This window comes from Callorhinchus milii, unplaced genomic scaffold (assembly GCF_018977255.1).
Source record: "Callorhinchus milii isolate IMCB2004 unplaced genomic scaffold, IMCB_Cmil_1.0 Scaffold24, whole genome shotgun sequence".
NCBI classification, from domain to species: Eukaryota; Metazoa; Chordata; class Chondrichthyes; order Chimaeriformes; family Callorhinchidae; genus Callorhinchus; species Callorhinchus milii.
In genome coordinates, this window is record NW_024704765.1 from 9,525,377 (window position 1) to 9,544,785 (window position 19,409).

A 19,409-nucleotide genomic window follows, 5' to 3' on the forward strand; every position below is an offset into this window, starting at 1 on the left:
AGCTTTTCTCAATTGTTTGAGCATTTGTCCCATTCCTGGAGCTGAGAATTGTCTTTACCGTACAATTGTGTAGTATTGAATTGCTGTTTGTAGTTGTTTCCTAAGGAATTGATAAAGCATTGTCAGCAGTTAATCTAAATTTACGTTAACTGATGTGCAGTAATGTTTTCTGCAGTGATAAAAACAAATAATACTATTTGAACTAGGAAATGTTTTGGTGATCCATTAAATACAAAGTAGATACACATGTGAAAACTGAGTGAGAAAGGAAATGGGCTTGGCTATGACCATTGCATACATTGTTAATCACTTCCTAGGCTCATACATGAAAATGATGACTGAAAAGGTGTGAAGTGAAAACCAGTGCCCATGGAACTGCACCCAGCATGAGTCAGTTTTTTTAGGAGAGTGAGAGTTTGTACAGTATTGCCTTTCTAGCTGTGAATTCTCAGTTGCATTTGATGTTTTAAAATCGATCAGTTTCAGCTTCCACAGTGATGCTTTTATTCCTCTTGATAGAACTCAATATGAACCAAATTGGGGACATTGGATTAACAAAATACTTTCTGGCTTCAGCACTTCTCCCATTTTAGGGTTTTAATATTTCATACTTCATGTAATTGATATCGGCACATTTTCACTTTGGGATTTTTCCCACTAAGTTGATGCAGAGTGTTGAGCTATGGTTTGTTGTCTGGATTCCTAATCTTGGCCAGACAATCAGAAGATAATGACTACAAGGCCAAGTCCTCGGATGGAGGGAAGATCCAATCAGGACACTGTGCTGCAATTCCCTGTAACCAGTTTGAATAACATGAAGAAAGTCATGTATAGTAGCAGATCTGCTGTGTGGTGAGAGGAACTTGAAAGCAGGGGAGTTATTTGAAATGAGTGAGTGAGTAAACTGCAATTTATATTTCTGGAAACCCTTTGAATACAAATCTAGGTTGATGTGGTGAGGATCTTGCTACTGCTTGTAATGATGCTGAAATTAGTCTGGATACAATCTGGAAGTGCGGTGGAGGATCTTGGTGGAAAAGATTGGAAAATGTCAATTTGCTTACAGAAGCATAACTGTTCGAATGCAAAAGTTGTTTCTTTCAACCCTCTCACTCCATGATTTTGACAGCAGGATGAAGCACTGTCCATATTTGAAAACTAGTTGCATTGTAATCTTAACTCCAATAAACAATTAAGCCACGGTCTTAATCTTTGTACATTTTGAGTTTCCTGTAATCTTAATTGTAATAAACAGTTCAATATCTTATTTGCAAGGATTTAATATTGATCTGTGTGCCTTTTTGAGCCTGGGACGAATATCCTGAACTGGCTTTGTGAAAGATGAAAAAAGTGTGCACAGTTGGTCAGAATGTAACATGTTACTTTGACTTTTTAAATGAGTCTTAAAACCCCTATCTGTTAATCAAACGTAGGATACCTTTATTAGAATTTTTAAATTGTGTTCATTCATCATACATAGTGAAGTAAAAACATCCATATTTAGTTTTCGTTACACAAAGATGCCATCACCAATGTGATCTCACATTTTTACAACACAAGCTGTGAACTGAATCTTGAGATGTGATTGTACTTTACAGACACATCACAATTGAAGATCTTTTAGTCGAGGGTATTTGATTGCAATTTCTTTCAAAAATTAAAATTTTGCAGTTTCAAAATACAACAGCCTCTACCACATCAATCTTACATTGATGTAATAGTTAAACACCTCAAAGTAATTTACAAAAATGTGGTAGGAGGGGGTGGCAAAGTGCATTTGGATTTAGGTTTATAGAAGAGTTTGGTAAGGAAGAGAGAGGATGCAAGGGATAGGACTTTGGGATAGTTCCAGGAGAATTTGTGGGGCAAGATATTCTCCAGTAGTTATGTTCTATTTTTAGCATGCTGTGTCTGACCTAGTTGGTTTTCTGCACGTCATTAAGAAGGTGTGATCTGAATAACATTACTACAGGACTTTGAGGTCCAAAACGCATGTTTTGGACAGGATGGGTGAATATACAAATGAATCTACGTTCTTGTATTAATGGTATTCTTCGAGGAATGTGTGCAGTCAAAATCTGTGTGTTTGCAAGTTTTTTAACTGGGCCATGGCTTCAATAAAGGCTTAATGTAAGTATGCACAAAAAACTTGAAATTGTGTTGTCTTTTACAATTTCCCATTTTGTAAAATAAGCAAATACCGGTTGCCAAAAAAACTGAAGAACTATCTTTACGCTTGTTTAATATAGTTTTAAAGCAAGTTAGTCTTGCTTTAGATTCTCAAAATGCTGTGGAATAGTTCTGAAATCCAATTTCACTCCATTAACTTCCTTCAGGCTCTCTTGGAGTGCAATAGTCACTGAACCTTAAAACTAATCCATTCCCTTCAGTTACAGGCCTGTGCAGCTATCATCTCTAATCCTGCATCTATTGACTCTTGGTCTCACTATCTCTAATCTTAAATGGAATGTTTGTCTTCTCAGTCTCTACCATTCTTATTTTTCCTTTTGTGCTGAACATTTTTTATTCCTTCAATTTGTAACTCTGAGATACAAGTTTTATAGGCCAAGTAGGTTTTTCTAGCACTTTTCATGCTGAATGAAATGCAGGAAAACACTTGTAAAGATTGTTTTGCTCGCACTCGCTTCTCAAGTCTGTCACCGCCTTTCTTGTCTTCCACTATTTTATCAATAATCATATGGTTATGGTTCTTGAGTATTCTATTTCCTCCAAATCTCCAAGCAAATTATTCTACACATTTATCTTTCCTCTATTGGAATCAAAATTCAGTGCTCTATTCTAAATTGTTCTTTTCCATATTCCGGAACTGCTTACCTATATCAGTTACTCAGTGCACATTGTTAAAACCAAATTTTGGAAAAACCTGACCACAAATCATCTTTCCATCCTCTTCAACCACGAGGAGTGCTGCAGCTTAGTGGCGAGAGCACTGGTCTTGCAACCGAGAAGACTTGGGTTTGATTCCTGGCAGGTAGAAACGTTAGACAACTTTCCTTACTCCACACGCCTCTTGTTTACCTAGCAGTAAGTAGGAACCCAGTTGTTAGTCGATTGGCAGATTGCTTTTCTGGGGGTAATCATTCATAAATAAATAATAATTCGGTCACTCAATCCATGACTGTTTGGGACACTGATGTGTGCAATTGGGTGCTGAAGACAATTCTTGGTTGTCTTAAATCAATGCCAAGCAATGAAGATACGAAGGGCTAAATGACTTCTCTTTGTCCTGAAAGTATCCCTTTAAATTTCTATGCAGCTGCAGATTTTGCTTTCCCATCATGAAACATATTAGCAAAAATGGCTGTATGCCATATATTGGATATATAGAATCTTTTGTAGAGGCTTATAACGCCTGCTGGCTTCAGTAGCCTGTTCTGTGGACCATTAGTGACACCTTCACAGCTGTAGCTTTATTTGTGCACATTGCTCCCCCATGTGACAATGTGCGATTGCTGCTGCCTCCAGAAAACCAGGCTTATTTTCTGGCTGCCGGCAGTCTGAGGGCCTTGCCTTTTCACACAGGTCAGTAATGTAGTTTTGGCATCACTGGCTCATGTGGTGATACATCCTTCTTCCTGCTTGCAGATCAAAGCAGTAAATTCCACATTTCCAGCCACCTCAGTGATTCAGATAATTCAATTTACATTATGCTGTTGCTTAAATATTGCATCCATTTGCATTACTGGGTTGGTTGGTCGTCTGGCCTGTTTGCCATCAGTATAACATTGAATAAAACCTGGAAGTATATATTGTAATCCAATGTATGATAAAGCATTCATCTGCAACTATATACTTATAGAACAAGAATAATTTAGAAGCTGGCATCCTGCATTTTTTTTCTTCTCTCCCACACACACACACACACACACCCATGGGAATGAATTCTGATGGGATATATCTAGGATGGAAATTTTCACCACGTGTCCTGCCACTTCATGGTTAACATTTCAATTTCAAGTTAAATATTGTAAAGTAATTGAAGTCCTGTGTCAGCATTTGAAAGTGTACCCCTCACATCATAGGAAATTTGTAGCCTAAGGGAGACGTTAATAGCTGTCCTTTGAGCAGTGAAGTTGCCCTTTGTGTATAGACCGCTGCTTCATCAATTTAGGATGTATGGGTGTGTCATTTTGTGGTTGCTTGCCTCATTTATTTGGGCTACCCTGCTTACTAGGCGAGTGAGGTACTTTGCTCCGCAAACCAACTGTGCTGAAGTTAAGCATGACTTTGTTACAATCTTCAAAGAAATTAAATTGTTCTTCAGTTTTGCAAATAGTGCTGGAATTTGACTTTTAAAGTTCTTTGCCCGTTTCTGTTTTGAAATAATTCCACAAATGGTCACTGGCTGTAAGGGGTTATAACTTGCTTCTGTTGAGAGGTGTACTTGTAAATCCTGTGCATTTATCTTGCATTTAATGTATAGAAATGATTGTAACACTGATATTACATTTGATACTGATCCTGCTCAGCTATAAGTTAAAAGCTGCTGAAAGATTTTCCTCCAGAATACTGGAGCAATTAAAAAGCACTTGCCACAGAAACAAAAAATTGCATCAGCATGCGTTGTAGTAGTATGAAACTAAATGATTTTGTAGAAATCTAACTCCAAATATATTTTTATAGAATATTTATTGTCTTGGAGTGCTTCAGTTATTACTATCTGTTTTGGTGAGCGGAAGAAAAGGGCAACCTCCTTGCCATTTTGGTGGGGATAATGTATGAAATGCTCGTGAGCAATTGCACCATTTTAAATCTGTGTAAAATGTCTACTACGGGAGCTACTTTTCATTTTAAAAAAAAACAGCTACAAATGTGCTGCAAAACTTGAAAGAAAGAAATGGAGTTAGGTGTATTTATGAAAAGATCAATCATCAAGTACGTAAAACGAGAAGTTACGTCACCTTAATATTTTGCCGAGCAGAGGTACCGCTGCAAGGTACAGGTGGAGTCCTGTAGCGTAGTGGTGAGAACACTCACTCACATCGCAAGCGAAGAGGACCTTGGTCTGATTCCGGGGCAGGGCGAAAACTCTCGCAATTTTCCTTATTCCACACACCCGTTTACCGAGCATAGCAGTAAGGTGGAACCCAGTTGTTAGTTGATTGGCGGATCGCTTTCTGGGGGTGATAATCCCTCCAATCCACAAATGTATGTGGGCACTGCTGTGCGCAATTGGTTACCTCATTTCACCCACAAAATATACAGTCAATTCACCTTACAGTATATCCTGTGAGGCGTATTGACACGTCTCAACTATGTTATGAGGCACTATACCAAATGCAAGGATTTTTATTATTAATTTACTTTGTGTCCAATTTTTAAAAAAATGTAGATTTGTTATTGGATAGATGACTTCAGTATCTAAGAGTACAATACTGTTACGGTTGACTTAACAAGTATATCGGAATTTCCTGTCAGGAAGTAATGGTTTCCTTTACCAGACATTGTATTGTGTAGCATTTCTTGAAAGTGATTGACCAGTGTAAAGGTGAATGCTTTGGTTTGGTGCCTTGTATAATTGTAAAGTTAGTGATGCTAATTTAACACTGTAGAATAGATGACTTCATGCCCTGTTAACTCTAATCTGCTCTGTTTTTCCAAACGAATGGCTCTTGGTGTCCTGTAACTTTTTTGTGAGCCATAACTTTCTGATTTAGTTCACGCCTTTATTTTGTTCTTGTGCTTTTGGTCAAAATGTTTTGAAGGTTCAAGGCATCAACAACTGTACTGTGAAATGAGACTCATTAGTTTCCTTATTCTCTGAAAAAGATCTAAAGAGGATTATTCTGCTATTTGGCTAGACTGAGCTGGCACAAAGCACATAATGTGATGCACGCCATGAAATATACAGGGTCTCTGATAAGGTGATTAAGATTTAACTGTATTAGGATTTCAGGTTGGCAGATAATCTATTTTTCTTCTGTCCTCCCCCCCCCCCCCCTCCCAAATCCCTTTGGCCTGTTGAATTGTATGGTGATCCTACATTTATCTTGCTCAATTTTGCTACTTAACGCTCTACTAAAAGAGTAATTGTGTTTAATTACAGGACTGACTTTCTACAGATTTTTAGTTCTTGGCTATTTTCGTGTGTTGCTCAGGTTTACTGGATTTAAGTTGGAATTGGCATAAATCCAATCAAATTATATGACACCATGGTCTACGCATGTTAACCTGAAATTTCTTTGTAGGGCATCTGGTCAGACACAACTCAGTTATGCAATTGTGATCTCAACAGCTTGAGCTAACTGAACAATTTTACTAGGACAAGCTCGCTGACCATTTGCCCCCCATTTTTGTTACGAGTGCTGTCAGTTGCCTGGAACGGAATTCAGTCGTCAAAACAAATTTGGTACCATACCAACTAGTTTGTCATTTCACTTTTTTTTTAAATTATCTGTTAACCTTTTCTGGGAGATGCTCCCATATTCAAAAGTATAAAAGATCAAAACCTTGAATGAGTTGCTTCTCCTTTCCAACTGCTGTTTTTTTCTCTCTCTATCTTATAGTTAACAAGCACAAGCCATGGATAGAAACTACGTATCATGGTATTGTAACAGAAAATGACATCACGGTGCTGCTGAACCCTCCACTAATTGCCTTGGATAAAGATGCACCTCTGCGTTACGCAGGTATGGAAATTGGTCGGTTTGCTACTTGTCAAATAGTCAACTTTCCTGGAGAGGTGACTTGTGGATTAGAAATGCAACCACCCAAATGGATTTGAATATGCAAAGAAATCAACAAGAAACTTAATTTGATTCAGAAAATTATTTTCCGTGTGTTCAGGAGGCCACGCCCAGATCAAAGGCATCGCAGCAGTATTTATACCCATGTGTGTTCTTAAATAGTGTGGAATATCTCAGAAGTGTAAAGTTAATCACGATCTTTCTTGGACATGGTTCACAGAATTTCTTCTGCTGTGGCAATTATAAATCTTAAACTGCCTTATTATTCTTCCTGTCACATGCCTGTAATACCACTGTTTTGAGCAGTGGGCCAAGCTTACTGCCACTGGCTGATCGCCAAAGCTATAGAAACAAGCTCTAAGGTTGGGGTGCCACAATGTTGTGAAGTTTAAAATTGATATGCCATAAATGCATTTAGTAGGATACAAATTGAACATCATTTGGAAAGCTTTTTTTAATATAAAGTGATTTTTGGAAGTTTGGGACGTGTAAACATGAATGGAATTTGTGGGGAGCAAAACACAAAACATGCAGAATTCTGCAGATGCCATTCCCACAGCTTTACACAGACTGTTCGTTCATTGTTTGTTCTTTTAAAGCTGAAATGTGACTAATATTGGTTTGTTTTGAAGTTTACGTGGTCTTTCATCATGTTCCTTTTTATACCCCTATTTCACTAACAGCAGTTTCAAAAACGGCACTCACTGTTAGTTGAAGGAGGTGATCGCTGACTCCTTTAAATCTCACTGTTCAAGGAAACCAAATCCAGTGCAGAAAGCTGCAACAAAGTCCACTGACTGCTTCTGGCTAAGAGGTTTTGGCCATCAGCACACCCCAAGTTGCCTCTGACCAAAATCTTTGGCACCTTTGTCTCGATCTGCATGTGCAAGTTCATATGTCACCTTTACCTGGAATTCCATCCCATTGACGTTAGCGGTCAAGGAAGAATATTTGGCACCAAACGCAACCAATTAACGACAGAATAAATAATTACAGCAAATGTATTGCAGATTGGTCACAGTTACCATAAATTGAGAGATTTGCATGAAGAAATGGATGGAAATTTGAAGGGTATCTTGAGCTTGTTAATATAAATACTATACTTGGATTATTATTATTAAATGAGTTTATCCCATTTATGAAAACCACTGATCTGCAATATATTTACTAAAATCCTGTTCAGAATGAGATTGGGGAAATAATACTCTTAAAGAAAGCTTTATTCAGTGGTTACAGTTTGAGCCTTGAGTTTTTCTTGTGTTTGCCCTCTACATGTCCTTTTGAAATTTGAGCTATTTCAAAAGTTGCGTTCAGTTTGCAAAATATGAGTTGGTATGATGAGCAGAATTGAAATATTCAACATTCAACATTGCATACTCCTAAATCCATGTTAGATAATGTTGTTCTTCTTTTCTTATAAACTTTATTTAAAAAAAAGTACCTGGAACTGAAGGTTAGTAATATTTTTTTAAAAAATAATTATCTGTTTTTTTTGATCTCCGTGAACTTGTTTTTAACTATGCATGGGAAAAATTGATTTAATCTGTGTTGCTCGTTTCTTAATGAAGCATAGTATTTGAGTTTGAATGTGAGTTGCGTTGTATTTGCATTGAACCATTGACCCTTCCCCAATTCCCTGTCTTCGTCCTTTGCTTGATACCTTGATAACTGACTTCGATTTATCTTTTCTCCCCCTTATAGAGAGGTTTGAGGTGACATTCACCAAAGAAGGTGATATCTGGGTTCTTACTTTCTTCATGAACAATTGTATTAACCCACTAACTCTGGTCATAAAATGGGGAATCAGCACTTAAGCAGCAAATCCTGTCATCAGTATTATTCCCCATTATTATGCAAGTTTATCCACAAAAATTACTGGATGAAGTTTATTAAAAAGCTGGTTAGAAATATCAGTTGTTAGATAGCCATTCCATTTTGTGGTATTGCAAAGTGAATTATTTAAAAAAACACTTTTTCTGACTTCTTTAGGACTAGGTACTTTAGTGCGAAGATTTTAATTTCTGGACTCGGTAGATAAACAACAACAACTTGCATTTACATAGCGTCCTTCACGCCGGGTAGGGTCTCAAAGCACTTAGATAGATAAAACCTTTGGCTTGCTTGGAAATAGACTGCCGTTGGTTAAACATTCCGTGTAGGTTATAAATCAATTATTCTGCAGCCCACATTTAGATTACTATTTTTTGGATATCTGTATTAATTTGTAATGTATCGCATCCAATTTGACCGGGTCTAGTTCTATGCAGCTTTCTGATGTAAATCATTCTTGAGTTGCACGCATTTGGATATTGACTGGTTCAAATAAATGTCAGGTTACCAAATTGCTTCAATACTAGCGTCCAGAGTGTAATCGTCTTTACCTAATGTATTTCAAATCAAGGCTGTAAAATTACCTGTTAGTCTGTATAATAAATTCTGTTGAGTTTAATTTAGAGCAGGCAATCACAATATCAGATAAAATTGTGACTGCAAGACCACAAATCACAGCATGTGGTCTTGCAAAGTGCTGACTTCATAGAATATAGATTTGAAACTTTTTTCAATTTTAACCAAGCCGTTCAACAAAAATTAGTTTTCCTGCTCACTTTAGTCCCTCTGTGGTTTGGTTTAGCATGCTTCTCGTTTACCAGGCGTGACTGTCTGTGGCTTATGAGTCACTGTTGACGTCATTTACAAATTTTATTTAGTCCCTTAATGCAATTCTGGGGAGTGCGGCATTTTACGAGGTGCTGTAAAATGTTAAGGTGGTCCCATCTGCCTTTGGTATTCAAGACCCCATGGTGTTACTCAAAATTTTATTCCCTCGTGGCTATTTGTGGGATCTTGATGTGTGCAAAATGACTGGCGCATTTGCCTACAAAAAACATTCCACGTTGATGACATTTTTTTGGATTTGTGTTGAGGTGTGAAGAGCCATAAAAATAGAAGTTCTTTATCTTCAGGTATGTTATAGCATTTGTTTTGTGAAAATGTTGGATAGGATGCACTTGTGCAGGTACACATTGTCCCAGTGCAATTACATTCCTGTCTTATGGAATTGGACGTCTTAACTGATATTTCTAGTGCTGAATGTCATCCAGTGGTTTGTCTTGGTTTCCCAATTGTGGACAGACACATTGCACAGGAAGACTGAAAATGTCATCACGTTGAAAAGAAATTGACAGAATTTGTGAAACTGTGCTGAACCTATGTCAAAAGCTTGTACATCTCCAGACTTAACTTTGCACTTTAACTTTTTGTCCTGGTCAGAACAGGCAGCCCAGCTCTGTCCAGTAGCTTGGCATAGAAGATGCCAGCAACCATGGCTATGTGTTCTAAACTTTTATAGTTGTCTTAAGTACTCCTGTGAAATGCCTGTCTCTTGTGTTTTCTCTTCCTCCTGCATGAATGGATGCAATGTAAACCAGTGGCTTGGAAGGCCGGCATATGCTCCTTTACTAAGACCCACAGCTCACCCAACCAAGCACAGGCTTTTGCTTTCTCCACAGACCCTCACAATAAAAACAAAATCCCTGGCTGTGAAGTTTGGACTGCTCTAGCATTTTAAACCTTTTTAAAAGTTACAAGCAGTACATTATTCAGCTCTTAACTTGCCATCTGTTAAACTCTAGGTGAGATTTGTGGATTTAGGATTCACGGACAAGATGTCCCCTTCGAAGCTGTGGTGGTTGATAAAACCACTGGGGAAGGTGTCATCCGTTCAAAGGAAAAGATGGATTGTGAGCTGCAGAAAGAGTATACGTTTGCCATCCAGGCGTATGATTGTGGAGAGGGTCCAGATAGAGGAAATATGAAGAAGTCGCACAAGTAAGTGTACAACTGTGGCAGCAACTAAAATTAACTAGCATATGGGAAATCCTGATTTGTGTTTCTCTGTTGTTCAACCTTACGAAAAGAGAGCTCCTGGGATACTGTTCTGTCTTAAGAAGTTGGCATGATGCTGCAGTCCTAATTGTCTTCCTGATTCCATTTTATATGCAGTCATGGCTTTGTTCTAGTGAAGAATATTTCTGCTGCTGTTAGTAGTAACATAGAACCTCATTGTAATGCTCTGGTACCATAGAACTAGATTTTGAGGAAAAGGTGATCAAACAGAATCACTCTCCCTCTCAACAAGTATTTGGCTTAACCTTCATGTAATGCACTGTGGATCCCCAAAATTCTTCTAAACATTCTGTACTTGGTTGCAAACAGTCTGATTGCAAGCGCGTATCCACAGCTGTATTTCTCTCCCTTCTATAAAGGATTCAAGTGATAAATTAGCTGTTGCAATTCTGTGTGTGATCTGCGAACACAGAGCATATAGTATAACGCTGCCAATTTTGGATGGAGGCGTGCAAAAAGAAACTGATAACGAAGCAGTTTTAATGTTTATGCTCACATACTCCTCCTCCTCCCTGAATTCTCGCTGTTAAATATCTACGGTCTCCTAATGCACTCTCTAAGACCTCAAGACTGGACCTTCTACCTCCCAGTCTTTCCTTTTGTGATCCGTTTCCCATGTGTACTAAACATTATTTGCCGTTGTTTTAACTGGTAAAGCTTAGAGGGACAATGGCTCAACTGATTGGCAGTGTGAACATTTGAAGTGAGGATAGAAAAACCTATCTACTTGTACAGAAAGTCTGAACTTGCTCACAAAAATAAGGCCCTACCATTTTTCTTCTATAATTGGCCCTGCAGTTTAGACTCCCATGAATTTAAACCTATGGGCACAATAGTAAGCAACTTTCTTCATTTTACCATATCGAAAAATTTGGTTCATGTAGGTATTTAAATCAGTCAGCCTGTTAACCCATTAATGGAAAAATTACCAATATGAATGTTGGATGTAACAGTGATGTATAGCTTCAATAGAAGGGATTTAGCTTGCAACAAGGATAATTTAGCGTGGAGGTCACTTCTTGGTTGATGGGATCTGACTGAATTCCCAGGCGGAAGCTGACCCCTTAGATGGCTGTAGTTTACAATGGCCAGCTTCAAAGCATGATTGATGGGGTTTGTTTCACATTGTGCGGAAACCAGTGGTGCCATTGTTTATTACAATATTCATCTTCGGTGTAAGCCTAAGCTATATTTTTTAAAAATGTTCTGTTCCAATAGAATTGCACTCAAACCTGTTTATATTCCATTTGGATCCCAACGTTTATCAAAATACCCAACCTCTATCTCCTCTTCATAGGGCTAATGTCCACATTCAGGTGAATGATGTGAATGAGTACTCCCCAGTTTTCAAAGAGAAGTCCTACAAAGCCACAGTCATCGAAGGAAAGAAATATAACAGCATCTTAAGAGTCGAAGCCATAGATGCAGACTGCTCACCTCAGTTCAGCCAGATTTGCAGTTATGAGATTGTAACTCCTGATGTGCCATTTACCATTGATAAAGATGGTAAGAAAACAACTATACTTGAAAATAACAAAAATAAATGCAAATTGCCACAATTTGTAAGAATGCTGTCTTAATGTGTTGGTACCTTGCTGATTTTAAAATGTTTATTGGAATAAAAGCGACCAGATGGAGGTAATTAATTCATGGTGGCATCTCTCTATAATGCTTCGAGTACCGTGAAATGTGTGTCTTGCGATTTTCTATTTTGGTAGAAACATATTAAAATATAGTATTATGTGGATTCACTACAAAAGGTGTTCTTTATTTAATGTTTTATTCAGCAAGCTACAGTTTTAACATGGAGGGGGAAATTCCGTCCCCAAAAGACATTCTTAAAATACGTGATGCAGTATTTCATGTAAAGCCATTTTAATTTGTTTGGATGATCTCACAAGGTAATATGAGATGTTATCACACAAGAAGTCTGTTGGGCACCATTCATCCCGTGTGCTTTAAGTTGTCTTCTAGAATAAGTTGTACTAAGTGTTGCAAATATTTTTTTTAAGGCTATATTAAGAACTCTGAGACGCTGAACTACAGTAAAGACCGCCAGTATAAGCTCGCAGTGACCGCCTATGACTGTGGGAAGAAGCGTTCAACTGAGGATGTTTTGGTTAAGATCAGCATTAAACCGACATGCAAGCCTGGCTGGGAAGGTAAGAACATAAATAAAATTAACAAGGAAAGTTAAACTTCTTAGAGCTCTAAGAAAACAGGTGTTCCAAAGTATTATTTTTAAATGCACGTCTCCTCTGAAGTATGAAATTAAAGTAATGCTTTGCAAGAAGTGTTGATACCTAGTTGATACCCGCTTGTAGTTTCAAGCTTGTAACCTTAAATATAAATGCAATTAACTAAATCAGTGCAATTCTACAATACTGCAGACGAGTTTTGTAATATTAAACAAAGCTCGTCTGGTTATGAATAGGTTGGAGCAAAAGGATTGAATACGAGCCTGGCACTGGAAGTTTGGCATTGTTTCCAACCATGCGTTTGGAGACATGTGGCGAACCAATTACATCCATTGAAGCAAACATTGAGTTGGAAACGAGCCACATCGGCAAAGGATGTGATCGGGACACGTACTCTGAAAAGTCACTCCACAGACTCTGTGGTAAGTATTTTATTTTGGTACCTGCACAAGGTACGAATAACAACAACAACAACTTATATTTATGTAACGTCCCTCATGCAGGGCAGCATCCCAGACCACTTGTCAGTGGCGGAGCGCAAGGCCAAGCTAGGGGGAGGGAGAGGTGACCGTAGGCACAGTTGGAAGAGGATGGCATTAAGGAAAATGCTGGAACTGCCATTAGTTCTAGCAAGGGGCAAGGGATTAAAACAAATCTGCCAATGTGCCTGCCCCTGATTGACCAGTCTTCTGCTGGAAGCGCCCATGTGTGAATACTGGCTGAGGGCATTGCTTCAGTGCCCCCTGCGGTGACATCCTGCCAAAACACTTGCTTTCAAGTTTCAAGAATAAGACATAGTAGACATGACTGCAGTGTAAGTGGTGCCTTTTGTCAAAATAAAAATTGAAACCTTTTTGGCTGTAAAGTTTTGCCATGATCTTTAGATTATACAACAATAAGACTATACATTGTTTCTCCTAAGTACTTATTGTAATGCTAAGTACTTATTGTAATTCATAAAAATTAATTTGTAGAAAATATGCGTTAGCGGTTATCCTTCATGCTTTTGTCAAACCATGGGGTCTGGAGTTGTCAAACAATGCAAGGCTGTGTGATTGCATTTATTTCAGATGCAGTTTAAATAGATGAAAGAAGGACTATGCCTTAACATGAACAGAATTGCTCATTCATAGAAGCCGACACGCATTTAATCTCATTTGGGTTGGTGTGTGTGACTTTACTAAATGAGCGATATTCATATATTCCTTTCTATGCATCATGCTTTCATTCTCACGACTGAGTGCATTGGTGTTGAGAGGAAACTTTAATTTTTACAGTGAAATTAGTTGCCATTTTGTTCCAGAGAAAGTTACTATTTTCACTGCCATGGAACGTGAAAGGTTCTATGTAAATGCAATTTGATGTTGTTTGTGTTTGTTTGTTGTTTTTGATGCCAGTATCTACTCTTGTGTTGGAATTTCTGCATTTTTCTGTTTCATTTAATGTAATAAGTAGGGACGATACTTCAATTTTTAAAAAAATAATTCAGGGATGTATAAAGTATGAATAGTAGGTAGTCATACTTTATACAGTTACAAAAAGAAGACACTTGGCTGCTTAGGCTCCAAAAATAATCCACTCGGCCAACTAATTTCACAGCTTGAAACTGATTGGTCTTTCTTGCAATTCTTCTGGATAGTTTTTGAAACTTGGATCCGCACGGGATTTAGCAGTGCTAAACAGTTAATACTTTTAAAATGAAAGGTCATTTTTAGTTTGGAAAAAACATTTCATTGCGAAGCCCAGCCTTGCAAACGTTTCCCTCAATCTGTACAATCTGTCTTTGTTTTTAGGGGCTTCCTCTGGCACAATTGATCTCCTCCCTTCACCAAGCTCTGTTACAAATTGGACAGTTGGCCTTCCCACTGACAATGGCCACGACAGTGATCAAGTCTTTGAGTTCAATGGCACCCAGGCTGTGAAAATTCCTTCAGGTGTCCTGACAACAAACCTCAAGGAACCATTTACAATTTCTGTTTGGATGCGACACGGGGCTGGTTCTAGTGTACGCGGGGAGAAGGAAACTGTCCTTTGCAACTCCGACAAAACAGGTATGAAACTTTTTAAGTGGTCTCCCTTTTATTGTTTGCTTGGTTATCCAAGTATTCAACATTCAGCGCATAGGGACGTCCTCCCGACGTGAAAGGTGCTTTACAGATGTAATTTTGTATTGTATTGCATTTTGTCAGGTTTGAAACACGAAGCAGTAAACAGTCAGATTTTTACCTGGATCTCTTTGCCTTTTGTACCATTTGATGGCTTTTCTCATCTAGAGCTAAACGTTTTAAAACTTTGCTTCTAGAAATGAATCGGCACCACTTCTCCCTTTACGTGCACAACTGCCGCCTGGTTTTCCTCTTCCGTCAGAATCCTTCCGAAAATGAGAACTTCCGGCCTGCAGAGTTCCATTGGAAACTAGATCAGGTTAGAAAAATGTATTGCCTTTCAGTTCTGTGGTGGCTTTAACATGAAAGAAATTACTACAACTAATTTTGATTGGCAACATTCTACAATTTTGATAACCAACTTGTCAGCTCTCTCACCTATGAGTCAAAAGGCTATTGGTTCTAGTCTCGCATTGGGAACTTTGAGCTTATGATTTAAATTGTACTCCAGTACAGTGCTGGGGGGCGCTGAATTGTCGGAAACTCACCGGAAAGGCTCACATCATGGTAACTCCTTGGGTGAGATACGAGAAGGCAATCTCTGCTTGTGAAACTATCATAATAGGAGAGACTTAATATTTTCAAGAGAGAAGAAATTGCGAAGTCCTATTTCTGTCACTGAATATTAAAATGCTAATTTCCCAAAGAAAAATGTGTTTGTATATTTTGAATCTAAGTTTTCTGATGCCTTGATATAACCTAAACCAATGACCTACCTTCCTCCAAACCTCTCCTGATCATAGCTTTTCTACTCCTTACTTTTCAAAAGCACAAGTCCCAGTGAACACACAACACTGCAGTGAAGCTAATAGTTAATTATGAAGTTATTCTGATAGTTCTGACATTGCTGAAGGCTGAATATTCCCCCCCGCCCAGTTTAGCCTAATTTAATAGCTCTTGCTTGACTAACCTGTCAGCCAAATTCTAGCCCCAGAAGAACAATACTGGAAAAGAGGCAGTTGCTTGGGGTCATCTTTATCATTAAGAATCTTGTACTTTCATGTTTTAGATTTAATTGGAATAAGTTTCAGAATTTAAGGAAAGAGAACATTTGATCTATCGAATTGCCCGCCGTCTGCCAATTAGTAAAACTTTTGAATGATCCATTTGGCGAAGGATGGTGACATTGTAACCCATTGAGTTTGGTTGCCAGAACATTTTGACTTTAGGTGGTCATTTAATCTTTGGAAGTTGCCTGGTCTTAAGTGTGTCACGGTTTCTGCAGACATGGGCTACTTAACAACTCAGCCCAAGAGCAAGATTCCCAAAATGATTGTGTTGCTAACCTCATCCAGAGTGAACTGGTGTAAATCATATGTGCTTAAAGCTGTCTCTTCACAGCACTGCCGATGACTTCATATACACAAAAATTTAGATTGTGGTAGAATTATAGGATCTTCTCTCCCTGCCATCAAAAATCTTTTTAAAAAACTTGTCTTTGAAAGTTTTAACTTGTCTTTGCCTTTATGCCTTTAATTATCCCTCTCATTTGTCTCTGCTTGTCTTTGAAACTGAGGCCTTCATCTTATTTGAAAGGCGCTATGAGTGCAAGTTGAAGTATATTTTGCTGCTTTGAGAAACTTGCCACTGTGTAAGGAATACCTATAGCACCAGCTGCTCAGGATTTCATTTCCATATTGGATATACATGTTTTTTTGCACATTTATCTTGCAATTCACTCACTAAGCAAATAGGAGCGACAATCTTTTTGATCAACTTTCTTAATTTCTGTAGGTGTGCGATAAAGAATGGCATCACTACGTGCTGAATGTTGACATTCCCACCGTGGCTCTCTATGTAGACGGAGTATCATATGATCCATTCCTAGTCACTGAAGATTATCCACTCCGACATTCAAAGATTGAAACTCAGTTGGTGGTTGGAGCATGCTGGCAAGGTAAAAGCTTGTGTGAAAACGATTTTGTTCATAATTTGGTCAGTAGCTTCTAAATCAGTTTTTGGTTTATTTGAGATGCATTTATGAATGAAAACAGCTGTAGCGTAATAACTTACTGTTGTCAGGAGATGAAACGGCTTCTTTGTAAATCCATATTCTTGTGACTCTTCAAAGGATAATGTTCCAGAGTTAAAGTCTTGGAAAGAAACTGTAGCATTGGTGACTGCAGTGGAATAATTTTGTTTTTGTAATAGTTTTAAATGATTTTAGCTCCCTCTGATGGCTCAGTTGGTAAATGGATGATGTGTTGTGTAGAGATCTCACCATTTCTGAGAGATGGGATCATCTCTATGAAGACCACTCAGATTTTTTTCCCTTTAGGAAAACAAAACACACTATCCTGTTCCACATAACATCTCTACATGCTATATTGTTTGACATGTCTACAGTACCTTTCTCTTCCCTCGCCCCCTCCAACTCCAGCGCACTGAGCTCAGTTCCTTTGCTGTATGTAGTATTTTCTCCTGATTACAATTGTTAACTTGTCTCTAGTTACTTTTACCCCCATTTCCCCAGTGACTCTCAATTGTCACTTTTTTATATTTTTCTTTGCCCTGGATTCCTGGGCCTATCTCCTTCTCTGCTTCCTTTGAATTGAAAAAGTCTAGTTTGAACAGCTTGATATTTGATGTCCGGACTTGTATCAAAGCTGCTGGTGTCTAGTGAACTGATTTCCTAACGTGAGTCGCTTCAAGAAAGGAAGTGAGAGAATTTAGACTCAAGAATTTTGAGGAAGGATGGACTGAAGTGTTTGATGCATAACCAGAGAAATTCAAGTTTATCTTTGAAACCAGCATATTCAAACAGAACTGTTTAAATCTGTTTCAACGGCATCTTCATGCGAGCAATATTTTGAAAAATGTAGGTTTATTTTGACCCGTCCAAATATATTTTATGCAGGAAAGGAGGTTTGCAGTGTTAATAATCTCTTCAACCATGTTAAATGGGTGGAATGCCCTCTGGTACTCAAAATATCAGTTGCCTTGTGAAATGAGGCCAAACACAGGGAGTCTTCAAATGAACTCATTTAACTACAGAGAACTGTTACTAATGATAATGGTCTTGATGTGTCATTAAAAATGGAATATGTTTGTGTGGTGTTACTGTTATTGGTTGCTGTTAGTCTCTTGGCCTCAGGATTTTTCCAGTATGGACATGTGCAATTGGGTTCCCCAATAATCATTTGGTCCTTTCCCCCATCTTTCCTTTTTTGTCTTGCTTTTCTACAGAATTTTCAGGAAACGAGAATGAAAATGAAACTGTGACTGAAGCCTATCCAGGTTGCTGGGGTTTCCCTCTCGTTTTATGTATTTTTCCACAATTGGCATGAAATGTTCCACTGTCCGTTTGATCTACTTTGGCTGATTCATCCCTTGCTTATTGACCTATTTCTGCATCGTGTTTCCTTCATTTCTTTATTTGGGGGGGGAAGGGGGAGGAGGTGGGGTTTAACCTGCTGTCTTTATTTTTGCGTGTGTGTTTGTGTGGCTAGCAGTGAGGTGGTTTTGAATAGAGCTACACTGTTTAGGGAAATCTTGTAGTTCTAGGACTGGTAAATGGTTATTAAGACTGATAAATGAGAGATAGTTGTTAATATTCAAGCCGAATAATAATCAGTCTAGTATGAGTATTGAATCATTGACTCGTACAAGTTAATTAAGTGTAATATAGTTCACCTTTTTCTGTTGTTCTGCATTTACTGTTACTGTTGCAGAGCAATCTGTACTTGGCTATGAATATCTATTATGTGTTTATTCTGGGCAAATGGTGTGGTGCTGGAAGCCTTGAGGTTCTGGTGTAAAATCTTGCCTTCCAACACTGCTCTTGTGAAAATCAATCCCTCCCAAAAGGTACTTCTAAAATAAATCATGTGGGAAAAAAATAACTTCATCTAAATTAGATATGACATCTCCATTCACTGCAAAGAGAGATTTGCTGCAGGTTCAGCAGTTGTGCTGCCAATGGCTTTTCTTTAGCCTAGAATTTTGATGGGTACGGGAATATTTTGATGCCTGCCTGAGAAGAATGTGGATTGGAATTAATGAGGCCTTCGCCCGGAGATGCTTTAGATGATTGATACAAAGAGCTCCTGGGAAAGAGATCCTAATGACTTTAAGAGCAGTTGGCTGATTTGATGCAGAAAGGAAGTTGATTGTGTGACTTGATGACACTTGACTGATACTCTTCAGAATGAATGTCTCTTCCTGTAGGAATTTGCGTGTTACTTGCTCCAAGGATTATCAGTAAATTTCAGAGGGAATGAGAATCGTGGAATCTCTACCAGCCGAGGCAAAGTTGATTTGGGCCTGTTGGGACAACAACACAAAATGGGAGGTTTAATCTTGGTTGCTTGACTTATTTATTGGAGGAAGTTGTGAGATTTGTCATGGAAATCTTTGAAGATTTGGCTCTTAAAAGAGTGAGAAACTATGCATTGATCGTTTCTTTACTTTTCTTTCACGTTTAAGTTTCACAA

General features: G+C 38.2%; 1 protein-coding gene across 4 annotated transcripts in view; it reads left to right on the forward strand.

Annotated features, from left to right (window-relative positions):
* clstn1 (calsyntenin 1) overlaps positions 1–19,409 on the forward strand; it is a 34,149-nt gene that overhangs the window by 3,713 nt on the left and 11,027 nt on the right. Inside the window, exons 2-11 of one of the 4 annotated variants that reach the window (XM_042343506.1) lie at positions 6,528–6,650; positions 8,409–8,438; positions 10,340–10,535; positions 11,911–12,119; positions 12,626–12,775; positions 13,048–13,233; positions 14,605–14,862; positions 15,114–15,235; positions 16,711–16,873; positions 18,163–18,213. In XM_042343506.1, coding sequence (XP_042199440.1) covers positions 6,528–6,650; positions 8,409–8,438; positions 10,340–10,535; positions 11,911–12,119; positions 12,626–12,775; positions 13,048–13,233; positions 14,605–14,862; positions 15,114–15,235; positions 16,711–16,873; positions 18,163–18,213 — 1,488 coding nt within the window. The remainder of the gene's footprint in view (positions 1–6,527; positions 6,651–8,408; positions 8,439–10,339; positions 10,536–11,910; positions 12,120–12,625; positions 12,776–13,047; positions 13,234–14,604; positions 14,863–15,113; positions 15,236–16,710; positions 16,874–18,162; positions 18,214–19,409) is intronic. The other 3 variants (XM_042343508.1, XM_042343507.1, XM_042343509.1) reach the window with 3 other exon arrangements.